This window comes from Pelobates fuscus, chromosome 13 (assembly GCF_036172605.1).
Source record: "Pelobates fuscus isolate aPelFus1 chromosome 13, aPelFus1.pri, whole genome shotgun sequence".
NCBI lineage: Eukaryota > Metazoa > Chordata > Amphibia > Anura > Pelobatidae > Pelobates > Pelobates fuscus.
The window spans coordinates 40,568,450-40,589,873 of NC_086329.1; the positions used below are offsets into that span (position 1 = coordinate 40,568,450).

At 38.9% G+C, this 21,424-nt stretch overlaps 1 protein-coding gene across 3 annotated transcripts in view; it reads right to left on the reverse strand.

Moving 5' to 3' along the window:
- Positions 1–784: 784 nt before the first annotated feature.
- Positions 785–21,424, reverse strand: part of SMOC1 (SPARC related modular calcium binding 1) — a 177,975-nt gene continuing 157,335 nt past the window's right edge. For 2 of the 3 annotated variants that reach the window (XM_063439986.1, XM_063439984.1), the window contains exons 10-13: positions 21,173–21,278; positions 20,409–20,656; positions 11,778–11,831; positions 785–2,265 (exon numbers count right to left, since the gene is read on the reverse strand). In XM_063439986.1, coding sequence (XP_063296056.1) covers positions 2,249–2,265; positions 11,778–11,831; positions 20,409–20,656; positions 21,173–21,278 — 425 coding nt within the window. In that variant the 3' untranslated portion in view covers positions 785–2,248. The remainder of the gene's footprint in view (positions 2,266–11,777; positions 11,832–20,408; positions 20,657–21,172; positions 21,279–21,424) is intronic. The other variant, XM_063439985.1, reaches the window with a different exon arrangement.

Below are 21,424 nucleotides of genomic sequence, written 5' to 3' on the forward strand. Positions count from 1 at the left end.
AAACATAAATGTTTTGCAGTACCCTGCTCCACCATTCCCTTCTTAAATGCTTTCTTATGGTTGGTTATTTTATGTGAGTACGTACACTACAGCTCCCTTCGCTGTCCATTCTTGCTAACGTTTAGTGTCTAATAACAAAGTTGGACATGTTATCGGGAAACTCGGCAACGTTTTCAAGGGGACTGTAGTTCAGCTAACAGCTTGCACAAGCAAAAACCCCTACTCTGAGCATATCTGTACAGATAGATAGACAGTCCCTCTCTCCCACACTATCATAGTAGCAGTTCTGGCTTAAGCATTTCTAAAATTTCTCCATAGACTACAATGAGAAGTTACTGAATCCTGGCAGAAGTCAATTGTGAGAATTTGCCAAAAAAGAAAGAACTTTACATGCGAGTATTTTTATTATTTATTTTACTTTTCTTGGTTGTATTGGCATATATATATATATATATATTAATGTTATAATTGCAGCCTGCAGTGTCTCAATAGTCCTGATTATCTCACAGGGAATCCAGACATTATCAAACCACGGATAAACAAATATCAAACGCCACACATTACATTTTATATCTGATTCCGACTTTGAATATAGTACTGCAACATGAAACGTATTGCTATCATTTAAAAGTAAATAACCCACATTTGCCTTAAATAGGACTTTGTCAAATTCACTGGTAAGGTTATGACAGTGTGTAGTGTGTTGGGCTCCAGGTAGTGACCCGTTTTTAATAGATCCAGAACTATAATTTAATGTATTCTAACACACAAGCCTTTTTATGATAATAAAAGTTACCATTTGCCTTTATATTTCTATCCGATGACCAGTGTGGTGAGTCATGACATACAAGAATGCATAAAAAATATTTTAAAACAACAGAGGGCTCAACAGTATGGATAAAACGATGTGGTCTAAAATATTGTAGCTCCAGATGTTAAGATTGACATGTTTGTTACTTACATGGTATCACACCTAACAAAAGCTAATCCACTTTGACCATATGAGTTAAATTAGGAGACCTGTGTCTCAAATAGATAGATGAAAATGTAAAGTAACACTTCCTTTATTCACTCGTAGAGAATTCCATATGTTGTGTTGATCAGATCTTAAATCTGTTCTGAAAGTTGTTTTTTTTTAATACAAATTCTGCAACAGATGTCTGCTAGCATGGCATTTTTGCAGATTCCTTTGCCTACACATTGCTGTGCTGGTAGCTAATCAACTTAACTGACAACATATCAGCTTCTCATTGGCTGCTTTTATCACTTGTTTTGTTTTATAAGCAATACATTTGAAGTTTAAAAATTCCAAGTTGCCGGCCACCACAGTACTACCAGCTAATGTTACTATAGCTTAATTGCAGAGCCTGATTAAAAATTACATGAGCCCGATACAGGGTACCAGTTTAAAGATGGCTGCGGTCAAAGTATGACATCCCATGAACATAAACAGTACAAAGGTCTAGATCTGAGCAGGAAAATCACAGCAGTAATTCTGGATAGTCAGTGAAGAGGAGATCTTTAAAGTTTCCTAAAACAGCTGGTACCTTATTACCCATTCCATAACTTGCTTTCTTATTGGGCAATCCAGCGATGGTTAGATGAAAATAGTTACTTTCACACTGATATGACTCTGCCTCTTACAGAACCAAAGAACCACCGCAAATATGATGATACCACTTTTTGCCCAGCTCAGGTAAGCCTACCCTTTTATATGTTTAGCTGAATTAATTGTTGCCTTAGTGGTAGACTATATTTTTATAACCTTCATTCATTCAATTACCTTTAATTATTTTTTTGTTTTAATTTACATAACAGAAGAACAGGTACAAATTAATGTTATTACATAAGATGAACTTTCAGAGACAGGGTGTTCGCTACAATCTTATAAAAGACAAAGTGTTACGACCTGTACAAAGGGACTGTACAATTAACATATACATTTATATACAGAAAATACCTTTTATCCTTTCTTTCCAAAATCACATTTAGTTCAATTCCTAACTTGTCAGTAGCAGAGTTTTTTTTTTCTTTTTCTCATAAAAACATCTGAAGAAAAAAAAAAGCGACATTTTCTCTTCCTTTCCATGCTGAGTAATAGATTTACAAAAAACAAACAAAAACATGATAAATTTAGTCCACTCAAAAGTGCAAATGTTGTGAGCCTCATCGACTGCCTTTGTGATTGGTACAGGCTTGATGATGCTCTCCTCTCTATCTTCACACCTCTTTTTGATAACGTGGGTATCTACATGAGACGACCTACTGAAACATAACAGAACAAAGATATATGCCATCGTACATTAAAAATAAAGCAAAATTAGAAGATATAACAAGTAAAATAATGTTCCACTGGGTTTTTCAAAACTTAAGAATCACCCAAATACGTGTATAATATAAAATGTTTTAATGTTAATAGCATAATTCTTGTAATCAGCCAGTGGATATATTGTGCATCATAGGTACAAGTCTATTGTATTGTGGTAGCGATCCTCTAATATTCATGGCCTTCCATGTATTTAGGCGTTCCTACATTTTAATTAACCATTTGTTCTGTATTGCATCATATATTAAATACAATGAACATGACTTATTTTCCTCACACCTCTTTTGCTAATTAAAGATGTTTGAGTTTATTCATCATGAATTTTAAATTTTGCAGATTTCTTATTCACACTAATAGTTAATTCAACATCTTAAGCTAAGGAGTGGGCTTTGAGAGCTGGGGATTCTATTATTTTAACCCCTTAAGGACCAAACTTCTGGAATAAAAGGGAATCATGACATGCCACACATGTCATGTGTCCTTAAGGGGTTAATAAAACTGTGTGAAAATAATTTGAGAAGGAACCATGCTTACAGGGGCACTCCAGGCACTATAACAACTTTATCTAAATTAGGTTGTTATGGTGTCAGGAGCTGCTTTTGATTTTATGTACCTGTTGAATGTGATTCATTGAAAGAGGTCCCTGAGGAAGTCCTTTCTGTATAAGGACGAAACGCGTAGGACCAGCATCTCTTTCCGAAGTTTGTTTTTATAATATTTTATTTTATTTATACCTTTTTCAAAGTGAATAAATTGCCTTTAAAGTATTCCTGTTGGTTGCTGTCTGTGAAATTTCGGACTGACCTGGATATTATTATTATTATTATTATTATTATTGCCATTTATATAGCGCCAACAGATTCCGTAGCGCTTTACAATATTTTGAGAGGGGGATGTAACAATAAATAAGACAATTACAAGAAAACTTACAGGAACATTCGGTTGAAGAGAACCCTGCTCAAATGAGTAGGATACCCTACTGGCTATCACTTGAGGAGGGAATTTTAAAGGAACATACCCCCCATTTCCACCAAGGGGAGGCACCCATAATACGCTTTATTTTCCTGGAATATGTGAGTGCATTCTGATCATTGTCAGTTTCATTATAGTTTATTAGCAATATTTGCACTATGTTTTGTCCTCTATTATAGGTACACTAGCAATATCCCAAAACATCCCATCAATCATACAGTCCTGTTATATGGTTATCAGCTGGGAGATAACCTTGGGAGCCGTGTACCTATCAGTTAAGTTTTTCTTGTGTTTTATCACTTTTTCACGGGTGTCCGTGTGTTTATTTGATGTGTATCTGTATGTCTGTATATCTGTGAGCGTATAGTTGGTTGTAGCTGTACATCTGTGTGTGAATCTGAATGTCTGTATGTGTGTATATGTTTGTGTATCTTTACATCTGTATATGTCATTGTTTTTATCTGTACATCTGTGTGTCAGTGTGTGTCATTGTTTGTTTGTATTTGAACGTCTGTATGTGTGTAAGTTTGTGTAGCTTTACATCTGTATATGTGTCATTGCTTGTATTAACTAATCATAGACTGGGTCCCAGTATAACAGCATTAATTACCAACACCCAGTACTCACAAGCAACCAAGCTCTGCAGAATCGCCCAAGCAGAGGTATCATCTCTGGAAGACTGCCCACCCCCTGGTCATTACCATACTTATAGATAGTGCAGATCAGCTGGTTTTCAAAACACACCAATCAAGTCACTAAACCTCTCCTCACCTTAAATCCCTCTGTTAATAAACTGTATCCTTAACCATGATTTAAACACTCATTATGTGTATGTATGTATATGTATATATATATATATATATATATATATATATAAAAATAGAAAGTAATCTTGCACTCCATGTAATAAAAAAGTATTTGCCCGGTGCTTGTCAAGCAAAATATAGAACAGGATCATCAAGATAGCACTCTCAGGACTCTGAAGTAAAATGTAACTTTTAATAAATCAAAGTAAAAAAAAAATAAAAAAATTGTCGATTCTTTTTTTTACTTTGATTTATTAAAAGTTACATTTTACTTCAGAGTCCTGAGAGTGCTATCTTGATGATCCTGTTCTCCCTCTCTCCCTCTCTCCCTCTCTCCCTCTCTCCCTCTCTCCCTCTCTCCCTCTCTCCCTCTCTCCCTCTCTCCCTCTCTCCCTCTCTCCCTCTCTCCCTCTCTCCCTCTCTCCCTCTCTCCCTCTCTCCCTCTCTCCCTCTCTCCCTCTCTCCCTCTCTCCCTCTCTCCCTCTCTCCCTCTCTCCCTCTCTCCCTCTCTCCCTCTCTCCCTCTCTCCCTCTCTCCCTCTCTCCCTCTCTCCCTCCCTCCCTCCCTCCCTCCCTCCCTCCCTCCCCCCTATGATTATAAATATGCCTATGTATAATCTTCATATCTATATAACAAAACACATTTTCTCTAAATAATGTTCTCCTTTCTTCTGTTTCACTTTCATACTAACTTCTCTCATTACTAAAATACCCCTATCCTTCTGCTCACCTGTCCCTGGCAACACCATCTTCATTACTTCCACTTTACTCCCCTCCCCTCTCTATTCATCCCATGCACTCTACATATAACTTTCCAGCCTATCTCAAATCCTCCATATACATACCCTCCTACAAAACTTTAAAATCCTACTCCCACCTTCACTTCCTTTCTATTCTTCTGCTCCTAGCAGCTGGTGATGTTTCTTCAAACCCCAGTCCCATCTCAGTAAACCCACCATGTACTAACTCAAGAAACCACATGTGCATTGCATCTGTGTGTCTGTACGTCTTTGTGTCAGTTTGTGTATCTGTATGTGTGTCGTCTGTGTGTCTGTATGTGTCATTGTATCTGTACATTTGTATGTGTTTCATCTGTATGTGTCATTGTATCTGTACATCTGTATGTGTGTCATTGTATCCGTACATCTGTGTGTCAGTTTGTGTATCTGTACAGCTGTGTCCTTTTCTATATCTGTATGTGTGTCGTCTGTGTGTCTGTACATCTGTCTGTGTGTCTGTACATCTGTATGTGTGTCATTGTATCTGTACATCTGTATGTGTGTCATTGTATCTGTACATCTGTGTGTCAGTTTGTATCTGTACAGCTGTCTTTTTCTATATCTATGTCATTGTTTGACACACATACAGATGTACAGATACAAACAATGACACAGATGTACAAACAATGACAGATGTACAGATACAAACAATGACACACATACAGATACACAAACTGACACAGATGTACAGATACAAACAATGACACATATACAGATGTAAAGATACAGTCTTTAGATACAGTCTATCTGTACATCTGTGTGTCAATTTGTGTGTATCTGTACATCTGTGTGTGTCATTGTTTGTGTACCTGTGCATCCCTTTATGTATCTATCTGTACTTCTGTATATGTGTTATTGTTTGTATCTGTGTATCAGTATTTCTATTCTTGTTTGTGTATCTGTACATATGTATGTGTGTCAGTGTTTGTATCTGTGTATCTGCATGTGTCAGTGTGAATGTGTATCTGTGTTTTCATGTGTGTCAGTATTTTGTGTCTCTACATCTGTATGTGTGCCTGAATGTTTATCATTGTGTTTGTGCATCTGTGTGTCAGTGTTTATGTATCTTCATTTGTCAGTGATTGCATCTGTGTTTTAATGTGTGTCAGTTTGTCTGTCCGTGTGTCTGTGTATTCCATCTGTGTATCGGTACACCTGTATGTGTGTAAATATTTATATATGTGTACATCTGTGTGTCAGTTCATGTCTCTGTACATTTGTGTGTTTGTGTATTGCATCTGTGTGTCTGTACATCTGTATGTGTGTCATTGTGTTTGTGTATCTGTACAGCTGTGTCTTTTTCTATATCTGTATGTGTGTCATTGTTTGTATCTGTACATCTAGGTGTCACTTTGACACACATACAGATGTACAGATACAAACAATGACACATATACACAAATGTAGAGATAAAAATAATGACACATATTCAGATGTACAGATACGCAAACTGACACACACACACAGATGTACAGATACACAGTGTGTGTATCTGTACATCTGTGTGCCATTTTTTTTCTGTACATCTGTACCTGTGTCAGTTTGTGTACCTGTATGTGTCATTGTTTGTATCTGTACATCTGTATCTGTGTCAGTTTGTGTACCTGTACATCTGAGTGTCACTTTGACACACATACAGATGTACAGATACACAAACTGACACAGATGTACAGATACAAACAATGACATACATACAGATGTAAAGATACACAAACTGATACATATTTAGATGTACAGATATGCAAACTGTATCTGTACATATGTATGTGTGTCAGTGTGTGTATCTATACATCTGTGTGCCAGTTTTTGTTTCTGTATATCTGTACCTGTGTCAGTTTGTGTACCTGTATGTGTCATTGTTTGTATCTGTGCATCTGAGTGTCACTTTGACACACATACAGATGTACAGATACAATGACATACATAAAGATCTACACATACAAACAATGACACACATACAGATGTAAAGATAAACAAACTGACACACACACTGTGTATCTGTACATCTGAATATGTGTCAGTTTGTTTATCTTTACATCTGTATGTGTGTCATTGTTTGTATCTGTACATCTGTATGTGTGTCAAAGTGACACGAAGATGTACAGATACAAACAATGACACATACAGGTACACAAACTGACACAGATACAGATGTACAGAAAAAACTGGCACACAGATGTACAGATACACACACTGTGTATCTGTACATCTGAATATCTATACATCTGTGTTCCAGCTTTTGTTTCTGTACATCTGTATCAGTTTGTGTACCTGTATGTGTCATTGTTTGTATCTTTACATCTGAGTGTCACTTTGACACACACAGATGTACAGATACAAACAATGACACACATACAGATGTAAAGATGCACAAACTGACACATATTCAGATGTACAGATACGCAAACTGACATACAGATGTACAGATACACATCTGTGTTCCAGTTTTTGTTTCTGTACATCTTTATCTGTGTCAGTTTGTGTACCTGTATGTGTCATTGTGTGTATCTGTACATCTGAGTGTCACTTTGACACACATACAGGTGTACAGATACAAACAATGACACACATACAGATGTAAAGATACACAAACACTCACACATTTTGATGTACAGATACGCAAACTGACACACATACAGATGTACAGATAAACATATGTGTTCCAGTTTTTGTTTCTGTACATCTTTATCTGTGTCAGTTTGTGTACCTGTATGTGTCATTGTTTGTATCTGTACATCTGTATGTACATCTAAGTGTCACTTTGACACACAAATACAAACAATGACACACAAATACAAACAATGACACACATACAGACGTACAGATACACAAACTGACAGATGTACAGATACAATGACACACATACAGATGTACAGATACAAACAATGACATATACAGATGTAAAGATACACAAATAATGACACACATACAGATGTACAAATGCGCAAACTGACACACAGATGTACAGATACAGTGTGTGTATCTGTACATCTGTGTGTGTCAGTTTTTGTTTCTGTACCTCTGTATCTGTCATTGTTTGTATCTGTCTATTGCATCTGTATGTGTCATTGTTTGTGTATCTGTGCAGCTGTGTCAGTTTATCTATCTGTGCATTGCATATGTGTGTCTGTTTATATGTATTGTATATCTGTATGTATGTCATTCTTTGTATCTGCACATATGTATGTGTCATTGTTTGTATCTATGAGTTTGTGTATCTGTACATCTGTGTGTGTCACTGTTTGTGTACCTGTACATCTGTGTGTCATTGTATTTGTGCATCTGTGTATCAGTATTTGTATTATTGTTTGTGTATCTGTACATCTGAATGTGTGTCAATGTTTGTATCTGTGTATATCTGTGTTTTCATGTGTCAGTATTTTGTGTCTCTACATGTGTCAGTGTGTGTCTGTACGTTTATCAGTGTGTTTGTGCATCTGTGTGTCAGTGTTTTTATCTCTGTGTGTTTATGTATCTGCATTTGTCTGTGATTGCATCTGTGTTTTCGTGTGTGTGTGTGTGTATCTGCATGTGTATGTCAGTTTGTCTATCCGTGTGTCTGTGTATTTATGTGTAATTGTTTATATATGTGTACACATGTGTGTCAGTTTGTCTCTGTACATTTGTGTGTTTGTGTATTGCATATTTGTGTGTCTGTACATCTGTATGTGTGTCATTGTTTGTATCTGTACATCTGTGTCACTTTGACACACCTACAGATGTACAGATACAAACAATAACACATATACAGATGTACAGATACACAAATGTAGAGTATGTGTGTCAGTTTGTGTGTGTCTGTGTGTTGCATCTGTGTGTATGTGATTGTTTGTAAATGTACATCTGTGTGTCAGTTTGTGTATCAGTACATCTGAATGTGTATCAGTTTGTGTATCTGTGCGTCACGGTGTATCTGCATGTATATGTGTATGTGTTTTCATGTGTGTCAGTATTTTATCTGTGTATGTGTCAGTGTTTTTATCTGTGTGTGTTTATATATCTACAGTTGTCAGTGATTGCATCTGTGTTTTAATGTGTGTGTGTCTGTGTATCTGCATGTGTGTCAGTATTTGTAAATATGTATGTGTGCCAGTGTGTATCTATATGTATGCCAGTGTTTGCAACTGTGTTTGTTTATGTATCTGTGTTTTAATCTGTGTGTCTGCATGTGTATTGTGTTTGCGTCTGTGTATATGCATGCGTGGCAGTGTTTGTATCTTTGTGTCAATGTGTGCATTTGTGTATCTGTATATGTTTCAGTGTTTGACACATATACAGACACACAGATACAAACAATGCCACACTTGCAGATACACAGACACACATTAAAACACACATGCAGATACATAAAACACAAATACAAACACTGACACATACGTGTGTGCATCTGTATCTGTGAGTGTGTCAGTGTCTGTATGTGTGCAAGTGTGTGTATCTGTGTGTCTGTCAGTGTGTCTATCTGTATTGGGAAACAAAAGGATCCTGGTGTAGAGAAAAACATTAATATAGTTGCTGTTATTTCAAGTTTATAACAAACATTTTACTAATATGAGGGGTACAATTTATAGAAATTGGCTGCCATGTGGTACTCAGGTAAAAAAAAGGTTGTGAACCACTGTTCTAGAGGATCTTAAAGGAATACAAATCTGGGGAAGGCAACGGTAGTAGGCATAGGAGAAATACTGAGACAAAGGAGTCCCTACTTTGTCTCAGTGTATCTTTTGAATGTGTTAGAATGTCAGTGAACTTCCAACACAAAGAATATACGTTTTGTTTATAAAGATACTGTACTCAGACTGTTCCTTTAATCTATGAACATGTTTGTTTCAGCCTATATTAAACTTTGCACGACTGGAATTTGCTGGATTATTGTAAAAATCCTATTGCAAATGTATGTCTAGGAATTGATTCCTGTGTTTAAAATAATGCCAGATAACTCTGTGCCCCAGTGTTTGAATGTTGAATTTGGATTGTGGAGTTCCATGGATGACAGCGGAACACTGTGCTTATGCATTTTAATATCCTACATATCTTCTTACATTTTATCTACTTTCATGTTGATACAAAAATTATATACTGAAAATATGGTAGTGTCATGTAATTTGTTTTTACAGTAACTAGCATACGTAGTACATCATACAGAAAGAACAGAAAGAGAAATTGTGCTCTTTAAATGCTATATTTGTTCTGAAAAGTGTAAATGGACAAACAACATTGCCTTGCTGTATTCAGCAGTAACACAGCACTGAATTCCTATTGACAGTTATCTTTGTATTGTACATAGAGAGGAAGACAACCACAATAACATAAAAAGTTTTTACTTTTCTTTAAGGAACACCATAACCACTATAAGCAGGCTGTGCGGTTATGGTGCAAGGAGTGCCTTGGCACCCTCTCTATTGTAACTGTCCGATAGTTTTGAACTGTTTTACTTCTTATCTGAAGTCTGCTGGGCGCTACTCCTTGCCTTCTCTCTGCTTCCTTGAGCCATGACCAGCAGTGCAGGGCATTGCTCATTGGCTAGAGAACTTTTAAGCTTTTAAAGAGGATGCTCAGGCTCCCAAGTGAAGGAATGGGGTGGCAACCAGTGGACCCAAAGTAAAAAGGCAAATCATTTGACCATCATCCTAACCACTAAGTCCAGTGTAGTGGTTATTGTGCTAGCAGGATACTGGCCCTGGGTCAAATCAGCCTTGAGTGGTTGACAACAGAGGTTCTCAAATGCGCCTGCTGCCTGGTCCCTTGCTCATCACATTGCTAATTTGGTAGTTACAATTTCATCTATAAATTGCATTCTTTAGAAATCTAGGTGTAATCTACAAAAAAAATCTGTTCTACACTAGCAAACAGGGCTGGATTAGGACAAAAAGGCAGATAAGGCAAAGAGAGGGAGCATGATGTGTCATCACCAATGACCCTAACGCCTCCTCAAAGTGGGCATGTCAGTTTGATGCCCAACAGGGCAGTCCATACTGAATAGGTTTTGCATGTGGAATAGGTTGCTGTGTTTATTTAGCGCAGCACAAGCAAATTTAATGAAACGCATTATTATGAAACTTGTTATTTGTCTCTGGTGTCCCCATAAGTGGAACAACAGAGAACAAAAGATGGACATGGTTAACAGAGGGTACTGTTTGTTGTATGTGTTTGGTGGCTTGTGAGGTTGCATGGGGAAGAAGGCTGCTTGTGGGATTGGGGATGTAGTGTATTTGTATGGGTATATAGGGGAATGGGGCTGAAGTCATAAGGGTGCAAACCCCCTTTAAAATTAGGGTTTTATTTTTTGATAATAGTGATTATATCCTCCCCTTCCTTTTCCTTACCATGGATCTAGGAGGAGGGGGATACTGTTCCCTGGTGGTCCAGTGGTTAAAGCATTTGGTCAAAACCTCTGGCAGACGCAGTCCGTGTTTATAGGTGCAACGCTGTGGAAACCATCAGAGCATTGCCATGGTAACCTGTTGCAATGCTCTGAAACACTGGGTGGAGCAATTCATGTGGTTTCCGCCCACTGGAGGTGCAGGGTGCTAATTTTCTAAGCCCTCTTTTCATCACAGTGGGCTAGCTGGTCAGGGAGATTTTTGATGTCCCCACCAGCCATGGAGCTCACTTTCAGGCATCGTCGGCCAGGAACCAGCCAGTGAGATCATTTGATCTCTCCTAGAAGTCTCAGCCCATCATCATCATGGATCACTGGGCATTTGCCCGGCTTGCTCTATGTCCAGTCTGGGTTTACTAGCAAACCATATTTTTTCACTAGTGTCAGGTAATCTTATTACCAAGGGCATTTGGAGTTTGGTGTGTTCCTTTAATACACATTATGCATGTATATGTAGGACCCTGCATATGTTATTCTCTTACAATGTCCAGAGTTTTTAATTTAGTAATTACTTACTGAATGGGTTGGAGCTAGGCCTTTTTCCAGGAGGGAAACTGCCACCACTTGTACCTAAAATAAAATAAAACTTGAATTAGTTATGGAGCATACACAATAGGGGGTGTAGCAAGCATTCTCTCTGATTGCCAGGAGAAACAGCACGTCTGGCTTAAGGTCCATATTACCACTCCATCTGGAGCACCATCTATATAAAATAACTGACTTGAGCATCCTGATCACCTGGGAATAATCCCCAGAGCCCACACATTATGGAAGCTCTCATAATTTCCATACACCTTCAGAGAATGTTAGTTTGTTTTTTTCCCTCTGTACTGCCCCATGGATAGAATGCAAAATTTAATTTTCTTATCTTGGTGCTATTTGTACTGGACTAAGGCAAGGTCCAGAGGTTAGAAACATAGTCAAAGTACAAAGTTAGACAGTAACAAAGTAATTTACTGAACAAGAGGCTGGTATAGTGATGTACACAGATTTATGACAATGAAAGGTATAATTAGATGTTAGAAGACTATTTTTGCAAAGTGATCATATCGGCAGCAATTTTCAGTTCTCTTCTAAATTCACCACCATTCACAGTTTAGCAAATAACACTGATAAATTCACATCATTTATTAATTAGCTGCGCTGGGTGAAAAAGGAGGAAAGAGATCTCCCATCTCATTAAAGTTGCGCTTTGCCACACAAAACACAAACAAACTGGGTATAGTCCAAAACAAGCAAATGAAAATGATAGCATACATAAAGTCTCTTGGCCTAATGTGTTCTCCTTAGAGGTAGAATAATGACCAAAATGCGGTAAATTGTGCTCAGCCAACAGAATACTTTTCTATGTAGAACATGTACACAATATTATAATTAACATACACATACAAGAGAGATACTTTGAACCTGGGCTCAGTAGTACGTTTTACACTCACTCTGTCTTATCACACTATGCTGTGATCAAGAGCTTCTTTAATGGCTGTCAGACCACTAGTCAGGGCCGCCATCAGGGGGTGACAACCATGATGTGTAGCGGCTATATCTTCAGGGGCCCGGTCAGCGCTGCGGCCCCTTAAAAAAATCGCAGCCGCAAAGTACTGCTGGGAGGAAGTGTCCGTCACTTCCTCCCAGCGCCCTCCCTCTGCAGGAGGGAAGAAAGATCTATGTATGTGTGTCAGTATGTATCTATGTATGTGTGTCAGTATGTCTGTATGTATGTGTGTCAGTATGTATGTATGTTTGTCAGTATGTCAGGGTGTGTGTATGTATGTGTGTGTATTCATGTCTGTCTGTGTGTATGTATCTGTATGTATTTCAATATGTATGTATATGTCTGTCTGTTTATATATGTATGTATGTCAGTATCTGTGTGTGTGTATTTATGTCCTTATACGTGTGTGTGCAGGGTGCATAGGAATTCGTTCATATCGTTTATATGTCTGAGGGACCGTGAACTGGCCCCCTGTTTAAAAAGTTTGAGGACCCCTGTCATTATGTATGTATGTATATAGATATGTGTGTGTATGTATGTATGTCTGTATGTATGCATGTATGTCATTATGAACGTATGTCTGTGTGTATGGATGCCAGTGTCTGTATGAATGTATGTCTGTATGTATATCAGTATGAATTAATGAATGTATGTGTGTATGTATGTCGGTGTATGTATGTGTATGTCCTCATGCATGTGTGTCTGTATGTATGTTAGTATGTGTCTATCTGTCACTATGTATGTCTCAGTATGTATGCCTATATGCGTGTATAAACAGAAGCAAGAGTAAGCTCTAAATAACCAATAGGCAGCAACCCTATAAGGGAATCCCTTAAACACCCTTAAAAAGATAACGAAAGAACAAAGAATGGGAGGAAGGGCTGCGCCAAAGAGAGTCAATATATAACTAAAAAATAGTCTAAAATAAAAAAAAAGAGTCTTATCTAAAAGTGGTCTTATGGGAGACGCAGAGTCTGTAGGTGTTTGGTCAGGAACGGGTATCCTCGCTGTTCTCCTTCTTGTAAATTCACTCGTATGTAGGGAATAAAAAAAAATAGAGAACAAAAATAGTGCAATAAGTCTAATAAGGAAATAAAAGAAATCTTAAAAGCTGGTATAAAACTCACATTTGCAAGAGCTATAACTCGCTCTAGTGTAGAAGGCGTACAGCGGTACAATCCCGCTTATGGGATATAGGGAAAATTTCCTCCGTCAATGGTGTATTCGATGCTCAAATATAAAAATAGAGACAACCAAAAGTGCTCACTGGATAAAATACAGGAGTTAAAATATGTATAAAATGGTACTCACAAGAGCGGAGCAGGCCAACTGCTCCTTGGAAATAGCACTGGTGGTATTATCCCCACTTCGGATTACTTGGGAGTCCAGGGTGTTGCCAGGTAATAAACAATATTCAGTGTATTTAAAAAAGATAAATGGCGGGGGGCGGGGCGCGGGGCCTGACAGCCAAGATGGCCGGACGTGCTCTCTGAGAGCTCTGACAACAATGGCCACAAAAACAACTATAACGACCACCATGCACATGCTAACAATACCAATCACCCACAAAACAACACAGGATCATGCGGGGAACAGGAAGATACCTGTCACGCACCGGCACACAGAGAGTGCAACCAGGCCAGCCACGAGGTCTAAACTGAAGCGGAGCCTGAGGCCTGGGGGAAGCGGCCGACTCCCCGGCACGGGACCCGCTAGAAAACGTACATCGGAAGCTGCCCCGCAACCCCCCCTCTGGACCGGTGGGGGATATCCCGGTCCTCATCGGGGGTGAACACCCCTGCAACGCGACTCATACCAGCTACCAACCCAAATAACAAACGGGAAGACAGGGGCCCAAACAAAATGGCGGCAAAACATAGTCTCATCAAACAGCCCGGGCAGACCCTGGAATTCTTCGATAGGCTGGGTGCCTTCGTATGGTCAACGCTCCACATCAAAGGTCCACACTACAGCCTGGTGACATGAAGGGCGGCAGCATGGATCCGCCCATCCACCCGGCGCCTCCTGAACCGATGCCCACCCCGGGCACCCTGGGGGGCCTCTAGACGGGGCCTACTGCAGAGCGCCAGAAAGAAGGACTCGACGACTTACCCTCATATGTATCAGTGGGAGAAAATAGTGTTCGCCCAACTCCAGCGCTGCTCAGCAATGCCAGACATCTCTGGTAAAAGCAGCGTAACGCTGGGCCCACGAACCCGAGCCGACTGCCACAAAACTCACTGGAGCGGAACTCACCGTCTTATCGTTACAAGACGCGGTCAGAGATCCCATCGAGATCGGTCAAGCGACGGAAGTTGGCCGCAGCTGCAGCAGCGACCCCACTGGTGCCCGGGATTCAACTGTTGGGCCTCCAGGAAAGGCATCGGATGAACCAGACGGGTGGCGCTGGAGGAGGACTATGATCTCACAAGGAGACAGCTCATGGCCCTCCCCACAAAGATCTAAATTGCGGACTATCACCCCATACAGTATTACATGTATTTGCCACCGTAGAAAGCCATGTAAGAACGTCCCACGGGTAATCACTGCTAAGATTGCGCTTTATTCTGGATTTGTCTACCAAACTTTTAAGCCTAGCCTGCAAACCTAAAACTAGAACTGCCTATTTAGTATGTCATACATTTTTTTCACTGTGATGCCAACCAAACTGACTTAACTCTTAAAGCCCTAAAATGTTGCTAGCTAATATTAATTAACTACATTCATGGCATAGCTCATAGATTTGTTATTGCGCTGACCTCACTGAAATTTATGCTCAAAATATGTTTAAATCTTAATGTTTCAGCTTGGTTACAACACAATGTTATGTAGTTCTAGATGTTAGTATAACTAGTTATGCAAAATGTGCCTTATGTACACCACTGACCCGATGGTCTATCAACCATAATAATTTCTCCCCCCCACCTGACTTAATTTTATCAGGGCCCCCGCGACGCATACCGCCATAGCCAGGTGTAATACTAAATAGCACGATGCACGCCTCCTCCTTGAGGAAGTAGCCACTCGAAATTTATATATACAAAAGTACTGCCCTGGATGTACCACACACATTAATTGTACCACTGTATAAACTATGCCACATTCACACAAGGGCTTACTCTATGTCTTACTTACCACCAGCTTAACTAGGTATTTACTATGGATGACAGTTTACTATAGCTAATCTGGGCATGTACTCCCAGCTACTGGTTTAATCCTCTATCACTCAAAAAACCCACAAAATGTGCAATGTATTACAAGCCATACCAATGTTAACAAATGTTTATTGTTCTGATGGCACCAGCTGTTATGGCTGTGCGAATCTGTCTGTTACCTCACGCACGACCTAAATAAAGAATAAAAAAAAAAAAAAAAAGATAAATGGCACCAATAAAAAGTGACCAAATGATCTTTAATATATTAAAATACACAATAAAATATCCACAATGTGGATATTAAAGATCATTTGGTCACTTTTTATTGGTGCCATGTATCTTTTTTAAATACACTGAATATTGTTTATTACCTGGCATCACCCTGGACTACAAGTAATCCGAGGTGAGGATAATACCACCAGCGCTATTTCCAAGGAGCAGTTGGCCTGCTCCACTCTTGTGAGTACCATTTTATACATATTTCAACTCCTGTATTTTATCCAGTGAGCACTATTGGTTGTCTCTCTTTTTATATTTGAGCATCGAATACACCATTGATGGAGGAAATTTTCCCTATCCCATAAGCGGGGATTGTACCGCTGTACGCCTTCTACACTAGAGCGAGTTATAGCTCTTGCAAATGTGAGTTTTATACTAGCATTTAAGATTTCTTTTATTTCCTTATAAGACTTATTGTACTATTTTTGTTCTCTATTTTTTTTTTTATTCCCTACATACGAGTGAATTTACAAGAAGGAGAACAGCGAGGATACCCGTTCCTGACCAAACACCTACAGACTCTGAGTCCCCCATAAGACCACTTTTAGATAAGACTCTCTTTTTTTTATTTTGGACTATTTATTAGTTATATATTGACTCTCTTTGGCGCAGCCCTTCCTCCCATTCTTTGTTCTTTCTATATGCGTGTATGTCTGTTTCAGTATGTGTGTCTGTTAGTATGTATCTGTGTGTGTGTGTATCTGTGTCCTTTTGTATCAGTGTGTGTATTCCTGTGGGGGCGGGATTTGAGGCGTGGCCCAGGGGGCCGAGACCCTGATCTGAGTTAGGGCCCCCAAAATTTCTGGTGGCGGCCCTGCCACTAGTACAGTAGTAGAAGGCCCTACTGCAAGGTTTATGGTGCAATCAATACTTATTAACTTAAAAGCACCATAAACCAAAGACAGGAAGCATTTTAATTGTAACCAAAACATCATGGCAGTTTGATTGACCCATTACCATTGTTGACTTTAGTGCTGCTTTTAGGTGAGTGTGCTTTAGAATTCAATCTAGATTTAAAAGTTCAGACACTTTGGGGTTCTATATATATATATATATATATATATATATATATATATATATATATATATATATATATATATATTTATTAAAAAGATGTAAGGATAATGTTTTAAAATGTAAGTAATTGCCATGGAAACCAATGGAATGTTCTTGTTGACTGCCTCACTTGTAGTTTTTTAATACATAATGGTATAAGTTAATATTATATTGTCCGTATTCCATATTTGCCACTTCTATTAAAACTCTTATTAGCCATTGCACTGCAAACCGGTGTGTTGCTAACTGATAAAAATTAGACTGATTGGTGGGAATATGGATGCATACTGTGTGTGTATAGAATTATTCTCCTATATATCTACTATTCTTAAAGTTATTGGACTCTTCAATAGTATTTTTGTAGTGTTAGAATAACATATAATTATTAAAGAACCATTGTTTTTATATTAAACTCTATATTTCTTTATTTCCAGTGCTGCTAACCATTTGTTGTTGTTTTTTGAGTCTGTAGCCTTGCATTTGTGGAGAGATCACCTTGTTCTCTAAGCACCAAACTATAGCAAAAGAAAATGCTATAATTCCAACACAGTTTGCTTAATTCAGCCTACAATTTGAAATACGGTTTTCACTTCAGTACAATTTGGCATAAAAAAGTAAAGTTTTCTATGTCCTTTTAAGTTTTAAAATACATTAAAACACAGCAGGGAATTTGCAAATAGTCCTTCTTGCTTTAATATTGTAAAAACTAAATTTGTTGTCACATATTCGCTGCTTATTGTAGTAAATATACTTTAAGAACAACACACCTCTCTATGCAGTGTGCTGATTTTAAGATGTTATTAACTGTGCTGCATTTTTGTTTCTTAATTATAAAGGGAAAAAAGGTCATTTTCAACATTGGAATTATATTATTTTATATGGCCACCAGAGGGCCCTAAGAGAACATGAATTGAATCCAGACTGTCGTGCGTGTGTGTCAGAAATGTAGTTTCTGAAATGCAAATGTAGGTGTATTCACTATTTACTGACATTTCTAGAGATCTGGCAAGGAACTTCAGAAATTTTAAGCCACATTGGCCTGGCTGATAAAAAAAAATGTGAAGTTATAAAATGTTTTCAAATGTAGTTGTTTTGCTAAAAATGTGCCTTGTTTATATCAATTCTGTACAGTTACCAGATTAGTAAATACTAATCTAATAAAAAACAAATTTCAATACTTTGGCCAAAGCACATAAGTTGTGACTGTAGAAGAGTAGTAGAAATTTGCCATTTTAATATTCTCTACAAGCACAACATATTTCACAGCACCATAGATTAGTTTGAGACATACAAGTAATTTAAACAAGACAAGTTTGATGTACATAAAAACAAAACTGGTTTTCAAATCACTACAATTGACTGTTTAGTGTGGGGATGGTTGAGGACATACATGCAGCACTTTATTTAGTGCAAGGCTGACAAGGCCTTGTGCGGCACGTTCAGGGGGGCGGGAAAAAAAGCCGCCCCAATCGCCCTGGCAGATGCCTTGCCAGCCTCTTGCACTGGGGGGCCCAGGAGCTGGCTGGCTGGCCACGTCATGGCCCTCCGAGGCTGACATGCGCTGATGTAGGAGGCGGACAGCGAGGGTGCACTCTCCTCTGCTGAGCTCCCTTGCGCGACCCACAATGATGCCGAAGCTGGAATATGACATCACTCCGGCCCCGGCATCACTAAGAGGTGTGGGAGGGAGCTGAGCAGGAGGTTTGGAGCTCCCTCGCCACCCACCTCCACTGTTCACTGCCGAGCCAGCACCACTGGACCCCAGGGAAGAAAAAAGTAAGGTGAGTAAAAAAAATGGGAGTGGCTGTTAGTTAGTGAGTGGCTGTTAGTGAGCGTGTGTGTGTGTATGCGTGTCTGTCAGTGTTTATGCATATGTGTGTCCCTGAGGGTGTATGTCTGTCAGTGTGTATCTGACACTGAGTGAGTGTGTATGTGTCTGTTGGTGAATGCATGTCTGTCAGTTAGTGTATATGTGTGTCTGTCGGTCAATGTGAGTTTGTGTGTAACAGTGAGTGAGTGTGTGTGTTGGTTAAACAGTGTGTCTGACAATGACTATGTATCTGTAAGTGAGTGTATGTCAGTGCATGCATCAGTGAGGGCATGTGTCTGTCAGGAGGAGAAATTTGGAAGGGGGGGTGGCCGAGGTTGTCATGCCTAGGCCAGCACAAAATCAAAATACACCACTGCATACATGTATAACGTTTTATAAAACCTTGCTTAATTTAATAAGTCAAGCATTCTTTTGTCTACAGTCTGTATTTTCCAATGAACAAGTGAGATCGAAGTTACGGAAAAATTAATTCAGGTTATAACATGTGCTGTCCAGATTTCTACAGATCGACTGCTGGTGCCTCTGTTAGTCAGACAGAAGCACACAAACTCATTGCGTGCTCATGTGAAGATGGCTGCTGCAACACGCCAGACGTTGCCATAAACAAACATATTAAGCAGACATCTGGATATTGTATAAAATTCAATTTAATCTTTACTTTTCCATAACCAGAAGTGAGCAGATAAACCACTTCCTCATCCTCGTAGCAATTCCTACCACCTCCTCCCTGTGATAGGTTCCTGACCATGCAGTTACTACACATCATGGCCCGGGAACTACATAGTCTTGGTCACGTTTCCATTTACCACGCGAATTGTTGTTAGACTTTACTGTCCATCAACCCGAAACATGGCAAGACTAACAACTCATGCTGGAACTCACCTATGTGGTGGGGTTATAGCATTATTACATATTTGCACAGACCCTGTAACATCCCTCATTAACCTCTTATTAAGGTACCTTCACTTTGTTACATAATCCAATATTCACCTTGTTCCTAGTCCCCCACCTCATCCTATCACATACTCTCATGCCCATACACCCACTCTCTGTGGGTACAAGTCAAGGGCAGGAGCTGGGAGTGTTTGTAGGAAGTGATCTGAGATCACTTCCTCTAAGTACTACAATGCGTAAATTGATCATTGTCCCTCATCACCTGCAATCTCTGGCAGCCTTGAGTGTCATGCAAAGGCACTTCAAGTGCCATGCATGATACACGTGGAATGAAGGATATTCACCATTAGGACAGTCATTTACAGGTATACAATGTGAATAAAGTAGCACAAATCTGGAAAAAGTTTGCACAGTGAATGGAGAATTAATTTGCCACATACCTGGCTCTTTGCGAACACCTAAGCATCCCTTTAGTTCCGGAAGCGAAATGGACTTATCTTTGTTTAGGTCACAATACTCAGTGAAACGCCGTCCACATTTCTTGGGCTTGGCTTTCTTCTTCACATATCTCTTGAAAGGCTTCATCTCTTTCTTATTGATGTCCTCGTTGCCATTGCTGTCTAGCTGACTAAAGTACCAAAGAACTACGCGTTCTTCCAGTGTGTGGTTGGGATCAGGCTCAGAGAACCTGTAACACGGCAGGTACATATTACACATGTGCAGCAGTTATATTGTGTTATAGGAAGGGTACAAGTAAATATAAAATCAAGGGATTTTTACTCTCAAAATTCACTTTTAATATTTTAATTTTCCCTTTAAAGTACAGGTAGACACTGGAACCTTGAAATAAAATATATGGCTTCTCACCGTGGTGGATTCACTGCTCCCATGCGTCATGAGTTATTGATTTGGTAAAAGAGAAGCACAGACATGCCATAATCAGACACTGACCTATGTCACATTTATTTGAGTCCTGATATAGCATGATTTTTTATGAAGGAAAATAGAATAAAACACATCTCTACACCAAATATTAACTACGTTGGTAAGTAATAATAATATTGTCAAAGTATTTAACCAGGATACTGAAATTTAGTTTGTTGCTAGTTTCAAAGTACATCATGGGGTATAGATGTTCTTATTACTCAACTTCATGGTGTATAATTGAACTCGGAAAGATGAAAGGCTGACCACAATAACTGACCTTCCACCTGCTGCAGGTGCTCCGGAGTTAATAGCTTGGACCATGTCGGTGGTAAGGGCATCCAGCAAACTTGTAATAAATTCCAGCTTCTTCCCTTCTGGACACCCTGACAAAGAAAATAATCTGTTGACATGACAGCAACAACACAAAAATCTACCAGACTTGTTTAATAGAACTGTCTGTTATGTCCCTATGATGTATATGCTGCTCTATACTATCAGCATAAGAAAAATAATAAAAATAAAAAAACAA